Source organism: Caretta caretta, chromosome 27 (assembly GCF_965140235.1).
Source record: "Caretta caretta isolate rCarCar2 chromosome 27, rCarCar1.hap1, whole genome shotgun sequence".
NCBI classification, from domain to species: Eukaryota; Metazoa; Chordata; order Testudines; family Cheloniidae; genus Caretta; species Caretta caretta.
In genome coordinates, this window is record NC_134232.1 from 15,523,549 (window position 1) to 15,534,621 (window position 11,073).

Here is an 11,073-nt window from a genome sequence, read left to right on the forward strand (position 1 = left end):
GCACGTCACAGGCGGCCCGGGTCAGCCCGGCCGCGGCGGCATGGCGGACCCCAGTGGGGAAATGCAGAGCGCAGCCATCTTGCTATACGGAAAGGCGGCGGCGGCTTCCTACTGCGCAGGCGCCGCGCGCGCGCGCGCGCCCTCTTTTGTCTCTCGCGTGCGCGTTGCCAGGACGAAGCTCGGGGGCGGGGGCCGCGGCGGTTCCCCGGAAGTGCACCCCGCGCATGCTCAGTGCCGCTGGACGCGGGCGGGAGGGCGCGCGGGCGGCGGGCGCGGCGAGGAGCGGGGCCGGGGCGCGGCGGCCGCGATGCCGCGGGAGATCATCACCCTGCAGCTGGGCCAGTGCGGCAACCAGAGTGAGGCCGGGGGCGGGGCTTCTAGTGGGGGAGGGGCTTCTAGTGGGGAAACTGAGGCACAGGGCGGGGCCGGCTCCTCCCTCCCCTTCCCCTGTCACGCAGCCTGGCCGCGGAACCCAGGCGTCCTGGCCCGGCTGGGGCGAGGCGTGGGAGGGGAGGGGCTTCTAGTGGGGGAGGAGCTTCTCGTGGGGAAACTGAGGCACAGGGCGGGGCCGGCTCCTCCCTGTCACGCAGCCTGGCCGCGGAACCCAGGCGTCCTGGCCCGGCTGGGGCGAGGCGTGGGAGGGGAGGGGCTTCTAGTGGGGGAGGAGCTTCTCGTGGGGAAACTGAGGCACAGGGCGGGGCCGGCTCCTCCCTGTCGCGCAGCCTGGCCGCGAAACCCAGGCGTCCTGGCCCGGCTGGGGCAGGGGGCAGGTCTCTCCCCTCCAGTGTGGCTGAGCCCCGGCTGGTCTCTCTTGCAGTCGGGTTCGAGTTCTGGAAGCAGCTGTGTGCGGAGCACGGCATCAGCCCCGAGGGCATCGTCGAGGAGTTCGCCACCGAGGGCACCGACCGCAAAGACGTCTTCTTCTACCAGGTACGGCGGGCGACCGCTCCGTGCCGTCCCGCAGCCAGAGCCCATCGCTCAGCTCCTTTCCCTAGGGCTGCCCCTGAACAAACCGAAGGCATCCCTCCTCCACGGGGATGAAGCCCTGGAGGCCTGGCACTGCCAGCCTCGGCGCTGGCATCGCCAAAAGCCTCCTAGAGCCAAGGTGGGACCTGAGTCGAGAGTTTCTGGTTCGCAGTGCCGCTCTGTTCGCTGTGGCTGGAGCCCAGGCTGGCTTGTGGGGTCAGCCGTTGTTATTTCAATTCACAAAGTCCATCCCTAAGTCTGGACCCTTCCGTGTTGATGGATCCTATTTTCTCTGTTGAGAACAAACCCCCCTCTCTAGCGACTCCTCTTGCTGAGGACACACAAGGGAGTTTCTGGCCACCCCCTCTCTCTGTCTAGCCAGCAACCCAAATTCAGATTGTGAAAGGGGCTGGCAAGCTCAATCCAGCCCCTAGCTCATCTCCTTCAATGGCATCTCTGCCAAGATCTACTCTTAACAGCGTGTTGTTATGGCCTGGAGCCTGATGTGCCGTGGTGGGTGCAGAATGCTGGGGACTCAAGAAGCAGTTCATATTTGTTACATAATTACTCCGATTGGGAGCTGTTTGGGTCAGGGCGCATCTCTTTGCTCTGTGAGGTATGACGCCCAGCATGCTCCCACAACACAGGCAATACGTAATAATTTCTTTATCTCGTCCATTGTGGCAGGATCCAATAGCGGTGTGTTGTACCTCTCTCCGACCAGTGGGTGGCACCCTCTGTCACGCAGTCTGGCATTGTGCCCCTGGCATGTTCCTAGGCCCCCTTGTCCTTCCCTGTTACAGGCAGATGATGAACATTACATCCCCCGAGCTGTGCTGCTGGACCTCGAGCCTCGAGTGATCCATTCCATTCTGAACTCCCCCTACGCCAACCTGTACAACCCGGAAAACATCTACCTGTCCGAGCATGGCGGCGGGGCTGGGAACAACTGGGCCAGCGGCTTCTCCCAGGTAACAGGGCTGGAGCTGGCATGTGTAACCGTAGTTCTGATCCCTGGGCTTGAGATCTGGTCAGGGACGCCTTGCCTCCCAGCGGGCACTGGTGTGTGATTGCTGGAGTAAGCGTCGTCCCTTTTGGCAGGGGCTCACGGGTGACAGCTCGCCACCCGCTGGATCGGCTGGTATGGCTGCAAGCCTGGTCTCCCCGCTGACGTGGCTTTGCGTTCTGCGTGGGAAGCGGTTCCCTCTGCAGAAAGTAAATGGACCGAAGCTTGCTGTGGTTTTATCTTGCAGGGTGAAAAAATCCACGAAGATATCTTTGACATCATAGACAGAGAGGCTGATGGGAGCGACAGCTTAGAGGTAAAGAAATGAAGAGGCCTCAGATTGGCTTCCCTTGCCCATTGTTTTCTACTCTAAGGTCTGTGTTGTGTTTGCATGGAGTTGAAGTCTTGAGGGAAGCCTGGCAGGTGTGACGGTCTCTGGGGGTGAGGGTGCTAGGCAACAGGCACGTGGAAAGGGTTAATCCTAGACAGGAGGCCTTTCCCAGCTCACGTCCTCTCGACCTTCCCCTCGACCCCAGACCCTCCTGAGGCAAGCAGGAGTCGCCCCTTCTGTGTGCCCCACTGAGCGTTTTCCAAATCCAGTTAAAAAGAACTCCAGCGCTGGACTCTTCCCAGGGAAGATGGTCGGCACTTACCAGAGCTCACTACTAGGAAGGGTTTGTGATATTTGGCCTCCATTTACCTTCTCGTCATTTCATCCCAGTCCCGCTGCTTGTCTCCCCTAGTATCAGCCTGAACAATTCCTCTCTCTGCTTCCGAAAGGAGAACATGCTAGCCCCGTCCCTGTGCTGTGTGCACCTCTTGGCAACCGTCTTTCCCGGTTGGCTTCCAATGACTCTCCTGCTCCAGTTAGGAGAAGCTCTGCTGAATTGGCATCTGCCTGCTCTGTCTGGGCCTTGCAGTCTGCAGGGTATTCAGTGTGGTGCCACGGGGGGGCAGCATGCAGATGTTTTCGAGGGGGCTTGGGCCAGTTGCGTTTGTGGAAGCCCAAGGCAGCTGGTTTCAAAGGGATTCAGCAAGTCAGACACGAGGTGCAGGCCTGACTCTTTGAAACTTCTGTTGCTCCCAGTGACACTTGAGATTCCTGGAGAAGGAGGGAATCTCGGTCTTGGAGCCGTTTACTCGGGCGGGCGTCAGATCTCACCTGGGCTGCTGTCAGCTTCACCTTTGCCCCTGAACAGACAGAGCCCCCCCCCCGCTGTTTACATCTGGCGGTTGCATGGCAACAGGGGAAGGGAAAAGGGATTGGGAAATAACAGTTGGCAAGAGAACTTGGGGGCAGGAGGGGGAGGGGCTTGGGCGCAGGGGTAGATGGGGACACCGCTGAGCTCGTTTTGTTTAACTGAATAGTCCCGGGGGGGCGGTAGCCCCTTCCAGCCTCAGCCTGTCTCCTGGGAAGCTGTGAACTCTGGCTCCGGGGGGCTGGGCAAGGCTCCTGAGCAGCAAGCGCTGTTCTCGGTGGGCACAGAGACGTGAGCTCCTGCAGTTCCGAGGGAAGCGCAGCTCTCTGTGCCTCATGGGGCGACGCCCGGGGTGTTCGGTGGCTGCCTGATCACACCAGCAGTTCTTGGCACAGATCCAGAGGGAGGCAGCCACCATCTGCCCTGGCCTAGGCTCTGGCATTAGCCAGTGGCGTGGCTAGCCCTGTTCTGCCTGGGAGGGTAAAGCCCCCTAAGCTGCCTTCCCTTTCGTTCCAGGGCTTTGTGCTGTGCCACTCCATTGCTGGTGGAACAGGCTCGGGGCTGGGCTCCTATCTGCTGGAGCGACTGAATGACAGGTGAGTCCCCAGCTGGGGGAGGCTGGCCCTGCCTGGGCGTCCTGCCAAAGCATGAAGCTGGAGAGTGCTGATTCAGAGCCGGGGTCCCCGCCCCCACCCAAACACTGTCTTGTGCAATCCCTGGCAGGGTGCCCCGAGGAAGGGCCGGCTCCTGCTGTGTTCAGGGGAGGCTCTGGAATTGGACCCTGCTCTGCAGCCTCTGTCTCCTCTCAAGCTGCTCTGATCAGATGGCTGCCTTCTGAAGCTCTGCCCATGCTGGGCAAGGCAGGAGGCTGCAGCCAAGGTCCCTGCGCAGCCGCCCCTGCCTGTCCCAGCATGCAGCCTCGAGCCTTGTGAGCAGCTGTTTAATCAGCCGGTGGATGGCTCAGCCTCGCCTGTGGCTTTGTCTGGCAGCTTCCTCCTGTGCTGTAAGATGCAGCGTTGCTGGGACAAATTCCTCTCCTCCCTGGGAGCAGACTTTGGCATGCCGCGCGGTGACTCACTGCCGCCCTGCATGCTGGAGACTGCCGGGGAGCCTGTGGGAGGGGAGCACTTAGGCGGTGGCTCTGGGACGTTAACCAGTTAGGTGTCCGGGCGCTCTCCTCACTCAGGTATCCCAAGAAGCTGGTGCAGACCTACTCGGTCTTCCCCAACCAGGATGAGATGAGCGATGTTGTGGTCCAGCCATACAACTCCCTGCTGACGCTCAAGAGGCTGACTCAGAATGCTGACTGTGTGGTAAGAGTCCTGCTGCAAGCCGGAGCGGGGCCCGCGGAGCCAGCCCCAACTCCCCATCACTCAGTACGGGGGCCCTGGAAGCCGTAACCTGCACAGACCAACGTAAGGCAGTAGGTCACCCTCCGCATTCCCATGACACGGCAGCCCTGAAATGCAGCCACTTCTGAGGCGAGAGCCAGCAGCCCATGGAGCACTGAAGGGCCTGTGCACTCTAGCAGAGCAGAGGGACCTGGTGAGCCCCAGCAGACTGCCCAGAGCTCCACTTCTCGCCCTGGAAAGGCTGGTGGCTGAGCCAGGCCTGCAGGGCCTGAGGGGCTACACTCCTTGCGATAGCGAGGGGGAACGTTGGCTGGGGAGGTGGGGGGTGAGCTTCCCCCCTCAACAGCACAGCTGCCTCTCTGCTCTGGTGTACACACATGGATGAGGATGGGGCTCCCGCAGCATCATTTGTAACCTGCCCCAGGGTTTGAACCCAAGGATCCAGCAGCAGGCCCCACCGTAGGCCTTTGGGCACCTACTAACCAGGACGCCTGCTCTCGGGTTCCTAGTCTCTGGCACTGGAAGGAACAGGCACAGCTGTGCTGGCAGGGCAGCCCCTGTTGGATGGCACCTTCTCTCCCTCCCCTCCTTTTTTTAAACTGCGTCAAGCTTGCTTGGGCCTAGAGGATGGATGCGCTGGGCCTGGGGGCCAGCGTATGGCACCAGTGCTGTTTTGGGAGGGCTGCGGGAGGAGGAGAGCTTTCTATTGACAGTGTCAGTTACACCCCGGGCTAGCTGGCCCCAGGAATGAGTCAGCTCATGCTTTCGTGTGTCTGCTGGCCCAGATGTGCTGTGGTATCCAGGCTCACTGAGCTGATGGATCTCAGTGCTCTTGCCCGGGGAGCTGGCCTCAGTTAGTCACTTGGCCTGCTCTGGGCCCTGTCCACGGCCTCCGAGAGCTGCTCTGATGGGGCTGGCTTTCTTTTTTAGGTGGTTCTGGACAACACAGCCCTGAATCGGATCGCCACAGACCGGCTGCACATCCAGAACCCGTCCTTCTCCCAGATCAACCAGCTGGTGAGGACCCCCACTGGGAAGCGCTCGCTCTGGCCATTTAAACACGTGTCTAGGCCAGGGCTCCTCTCAGTGCTTGCTGATGAGCAGCTCCGTTGGGGGGCTCAGGGCGAGGAGCTGGGACGTTTCCCTTGCTGCACTTGTGCTTTTACTCCCTAGAGAAGGGGAGTCACAGCTGAGCTCTGGCTCCAGGGAATCCATGCAGAGCCGGCACTCTGACTGTCTCTCCCCTCTTCGCACCAGGTCTCCACCATCATGTCTGCCAGCACCACCACACTCAGGTATCCCGGCTACATGAACAATGACCTGATTGGGCTGATCGCCTCGCTCATCCCCACCCCCCGACTCCACTTCCTGATGACGGGGTACACGCCGCTCACCACTGACCAGTCGGTATGTGCTGCAGTTCCCCAGGCACATGGGCAGCCCTGTGGCCTCCCTACACCGGCTCCTGGCCACCTCCCGCACCCCAGGCAAGCTCCTCTGTTGTGGCCCTGAGGCTCCCTGCAGCTTAGCTGCTCTCTGCCTCTCAGCTCGCATGCACTACCATGCACCCCCGCTCTCCTCGCTTAGCCCCAGGCCTGGCAGGACCCCTGCCCCCGCCCTGCCTGGCACCACCCCGAGCTGCTGTGAATGCCTCGGGGCGGGGATGTCCCTCTCCCAGGCATGGTAAGGCTGGGGGCTCCGAGTTGTCCTCATGCTCTGCCAGCAGCCCCATCTGTCCCAGGGAGTGCAGTGGGGCTATTCCCAGGGTACAGGTGCTCAGATCCAGCCTGCTGGGGCAGGCCGCCGTGGTGGGAGTACTGGATACCAGCCCCAGAGATCCCCCCCACGGCGAATGCAGGCACCAGCCCCCTCTGCAGGGGCTCATGGTCTTTACATTGGGGCTAGGTGAGCAGCACGCTTGTGCTGTCCCTGGTCACAGTTCCCAGCCGGAGCCAGGACTCCACTGGGCCGAAGCGAAGGGAGGCTGAGCCAGTGTTCTGGGTCTGCAGGAGACGCTGCTGGGCTCTGCGTCACCGTTCTGCTGCGCTAACCCTGCCCTTTCTCCTCCCGTCGACCTGCATTCCCCAGGACGTTGCTCAGAGACGCAAATCTGAAAGGCTGCTGGCTCTGAAACGGGTACCCAGTGTGCTCTGTCCTCTCCTGTGCAGGGGGGGACTCTGTGGTAGTTAATAGGTGTCTGACTTAACCTCCCCACTTCCAGCCTGGGGCCACCTCTCTGCAAGTCCCTGGAAGCCTGGCCAGCGGAGCATGACGTGCCCAGCCTGGGGCGGAGGGGATGGGCCTGGGATGAGAAGGGGGGTTTACTTTCCCAGAATGCTGCAGCAGCTGTGGGGCTGGCTCTTCTCCCCCTGCCTGCCACCATGGGGGCCAGCCTTTCCTCATGCCCAGGTGCTGTGGCATTTAACAACAGCCCAGCCAGCACTCCCCACAGTCACCCATAGCAGCCACACTGCGGCTCTGCTCCAGACTCAGGCCAGCAAGTGGACCCTGGCTCAAGGCTCTTGAGCCTAGGGCCTGGCATGCAGCTTCCCTTCACACACCGTGCAGCAGACGATTAACCCTTCAGTCGCTGCCTCGTGGGGCACGTTCCCAGCTGCAGTGAGCTGCAGCCAGACTAGGTCATTATGGGAATTTAGGGAGTGCTACGGCCAAGCCTGCTGTGCAAAGGGGTTAATTGGGCACCCTCTGGAGAAGGGTGGGAGTGGGGGAGGGTTGGCTGGCAGTGTTCCCAGCACGCGAGCCCCCCACCCTGCTCCGTCCCTCTGTGCTTGAGGGGACAGTACAGGCCCGAGTGACGCGCCCTGGGGGCCGGCTGAGCAGGGCCTTGGCTCCGCGGGGGAGCCTGACTGTTCTGCTCCCCCACGAAGCCCTGCCAATGCTGTCTGGGACACAACTGAGCCTCCCTGCTTCCCAGGTCTTTGCTGGCTCTCTGAGCTCAAATTAACTCAACTCCTCCAGTGCCGGGGCAGGGGCAGGGGAGACGGGGCTGGCTCCCTAGCGCCCCCTGGGAAGGGCATCGCTACAAGCCCCCAGGCTTGGCCTCCGCTGTCCTGTGACCTCCTGCATGCAGCTCTGTGCCCGTGCATGTGACTGGCCTTTCCCATAAGGCGTGTGTCTCTCTTCGCTGGCTGGCCGGGGTTGGCCTCTGCTCACTAACTTCAGCCGAGGGCAGCAGAGCTCTGACTCCATGCGCGTGCAGTTTGTGTGGCTCCACCCCCCCGGGGACAGGGCGCAGGGGCAGTCTCCCCCTGAGTGCCGCGTGCTGGCGTTTGCAGGTGGCCAGCGTGCGGAAAACCACGGTCCTGGACGTGATGAGAAGGTTGTTGCAGCCGAAGAACGTCATGGTCTCCACTGGGCGGGACAGACAGACCAACCACTGCTACATCGCCATCCTGAACATCATCCAGGGCGAGGTGGACCCGACGCAGGTGAGCAAGCTGCAACCTGGCCCCAAGCCGGGGCTGGCTGAGTCGTGCGTCCCTGGGCACCGTGCAGGCAGATGCCGCTAGGGCTGGGCGTGGGAGCAGGCCAGGCGTTGCAGTGGGGAGTAGGCTCGGACACCCACCCACCTCAGCCAGGCTTGCAGGTCCATGCAGGAAACAGCTGCTGGCAGAGCCAGCCAAAAGGCTAATGTTGCAGGTCTGGCGGGGGCCTCGCTGCCAGGCGGCGGCCCTGGGAAAGGCCGCCCATCGTCATTTGCCAGTCATAGGAGGCACTTGCTGAGACCCTGCCCCACGAGCAGCACTGGGACTGTGCCCCACTGGGACTGTGCCCCTTGGCGCGCTGGGTCCTGCCCGTTGGTCTGCACAAAGCGCCTGGCTGAGCAGCTAGACAGCGCTGGGGAGTTCAGCCCCCTGGCCCCTCTGCTGCTGTGAGTCTCGTCAGGGCAGGCGCCTGGGGAGAGCCCTTGCTCGTGTCTCCCTAGGTTCACAAGAGCCTGCAGAGGATCCGGGAGAGGAAACTGGCCAACTTCATCCCCTGGGGCCCTGCCAGCATCCAGGTGGCACTGTCCAGGAAGTCCCCGTACCTGCCGTCTGCACACCGTGTCAGCGGCCTGATGATGGCAAACCACACCAACATCTCCTCGGTGAGTACGGGCAAGGCCGCTGGGCTCGGCCCCTCGCTCTCCCATCCGCCTGCCCTGCACTCTCTGCTGCCGAGTGCCCTTCGCCGGGAGGCTGCTCGGGTAGGGGCTGTCACCTTTGGTTGCTCTCATGTACCCTTTGGCTTGGCTGCTGCCGCATCTGCCGGGGATCCGCAGGAGAGCGGAAGGCGGTGTGCTGCCTCCCGCCCCAGCCAGGCCAGAGAAGGCAGTGACTGGAAGTGGGGGATGGAGCCGGTTGATTGCCCTGCAGCGTTTCCTTCAGTAGAAAATCATTCCGGGCGCAGCTCCCAGCCCCTCCCCCAGCCTCCGACCCCTGAAACTTGGCCTGCTGAGTCCACTGGCAGGAACAGAGGCTGTCCGCTGGGCTTGTCCATTAACCCAGTAGTGGATTCCCCTTGTCCTGCCCTGCCCTGTGGGGCCATGCTGCCATTGGAGGGACAGCCTTCTTGTGTGAGTAAAGATCCTCTAGGATCTTGGCAGAGTCCCCTAGCCCCTTGGAAAGCCCTCTGCTGAAAGCAGCTCGGGGAGTGCAGGGTGTTCCCCAGGTCACAGCCTGGCTGCGAAGGAGTCCCCAAAAGCAGAGTTTTTCTGAGAGCCCTTTGCATGGGCTTGCTCTGCATCACCTGCAGGTGGTGAGCCAGGGTGGCCACAGGGATGCCCCCTCACGCCCTCTTCCCGGGGTAGCCATGGCCAGGGGGACGCCCCAGCCCGCAGGGACCATCCAGCACTTTCCCCTGGTTGTGGGGTGAGGGACGGGACGGCCCCATATTGACTGTGACTTGGGGCCATCACAGCTGTTTGAGCGGACTTGCCGGCAGTACGACAAGCTGCGTAAGAGGGAGGCCTTCCTGGAGCAGTTCCGCAAGGAGGATATCTTCAAGGACAACTTCGACGAGTTGGACAACTCCCGGGAGATCGTGCAGCAGCTGATTGACGAGTACCACGCAGCCACGCGCCCCGACTACATCTCCTGGGGCACGCAGGAGCAGTGAGCCCCCGCAGGCTCTGCTGGGGAGCGTGCAGGGGGTACGGCCCCTTCCCATGTAGCTTCAGGGGCCACGAGCCACCCGTGTACATGTCCTCATGGCTTCTGCTCACCCCCTGGGCCGGGACAGAGTGGGGTGCACTGGCCCAGCAGCACTGTACCCTTGGGAGTCACCCCATTGTGAGGCAGAGCCTGTAGGCCCCCCCTCCCGGCAGGGCCCCACCACTGGTGGCTTCCCTAGTACAGAGGCCTTTCCCCGGCCAGGGTTTGTGGGCAGCGGCTCGCCGCAAGCGGGGGTGTTGTGTGGGAGCAGGAATCCTTGCCCTAAGTGCTCCCCTTCGCGGGGAGGGCAAAAGCCACATGCACCAGCCTGGAACGGTCCAGGGCTAAGACCTCATTCAAGGGGGGGAGGGTGTAGGACCTGGCTGAGCTAAGCTGGGCCCTAGGCTACCCTCAGTCCTGGGTCTGGTTCTTTCTGTGCCTGGGCAGCGGGCACCGCTGGGGGCTGGGGCCGGAGGCTGTATCTATTTTTGTAGCTTATTTTGCTTGAATAAAGGCTGTTGCTGCACTGAGCCCTTCCTGCACTGCTGGGGCACGACAGAGCCGAGACCGAGGGCACGGAGAAGGTGACAACTGCCCCATCCCCCAGCCAGTGCTGCCTGGGCCCGCAGTGCTGGGGGGGCCCTGCAGAGCCAGCTGCCCCCTACCTGCCTAGCAGAGACCAGCCCTGGGCTTTTCCTTCAGCAGCAACCAGAGGCCCCAAAGTACCCTGGGAGTGGGGAGCCCAGCACTGCTTCACTCCTTGGAGCTCACCGAGCTGGAATGTGGGCAGGGCTCAGGGCTGCGTGTAACCCAGTCCTGAGGCTGGCATAGGGCCAGAGCTGGCTGGGTGTGGTGAAGGGCAACCTGGGCACCCCAGCACCTGCTCATTGCTAAGGACGGGCTGGGCTCCGGTAGCTCCAGGGGAGCAGGCCTGCTGTTCCCTGCAGGTAGCGCACAGGACTGTTCTCGGGCCGGCAGAGTCCAAGGCCAGAAGGTACCAAGGTGACCACCTGATCAGACCCCTCCCGTGACCTGCCCCAGCTGGAGCCGAGTTTTCCAAACCATTCAGCCTTGATGTAAAGAGTGAATCCCCCCACCCCTCGGTCTGGGGTCCAGGGGTTAGTTACTCGTGTAAAAAGGCTCCCCTGCATTCCAGCCATGGGCCCGTGTCAGCCCAGAGAGGTACTTACAGGCTGTGATCGGCTTCCCCCCGAACCCGCGCTGAATACACTAAGCTCCTGGCGTCTGGCCCTCAGACAGGTTTCTAATAATTTCTCATTCTCGTGGCTCTTCTCTGCCCTGGCTCCAGTTTATCAACATCTATCTTGAATTGTAGCCCCAGACCTGGGTGGGAAGGTCCCAGCCTGGCTGCTCCCAGCCTCTGCAGCCTGCAGAGG

General features: G+C 62.3%; 1 protein-coding gene across 1 annotated transcript; it reads left to right on the forward strand.

The window, feature by feature from the left end:
* The first annotated feature begins 292 nt into the window (after positions 1 to 292).
* Positions 293 to 10,206, forward strand: TUBG1 (tubulin gamma 1). Its single transcript, XM_048830023.2, has 11 exons — positions 293 to 356; positions 818 to 930; positions 1,770 to 1,937; positions 2,220 to 2,288; positions 3,688 to 3,767; positions 4,358 to 4,484; positions 5,454 to 5,540; positions 5,781 to 5,930; positions 7,820 to 7,972; positions 8,470 to 8,631; positions 9,444 to 10,206. The coding sequence occupies exons 1-11, from the start codon at positions 308 to 310 to the stop codon at positions 9,639 to 9,641; spliced, it is 1,356 nt and encodes a 451-aa protein (XP_048685980.1). The 5' UTR covers positions 293 to 307; the 3' UTR covers positions 9,642 to 10,206.
* The last annotated feature ends 867 nt before the right edge of the window (positions 10,207 to 11,073 follow it).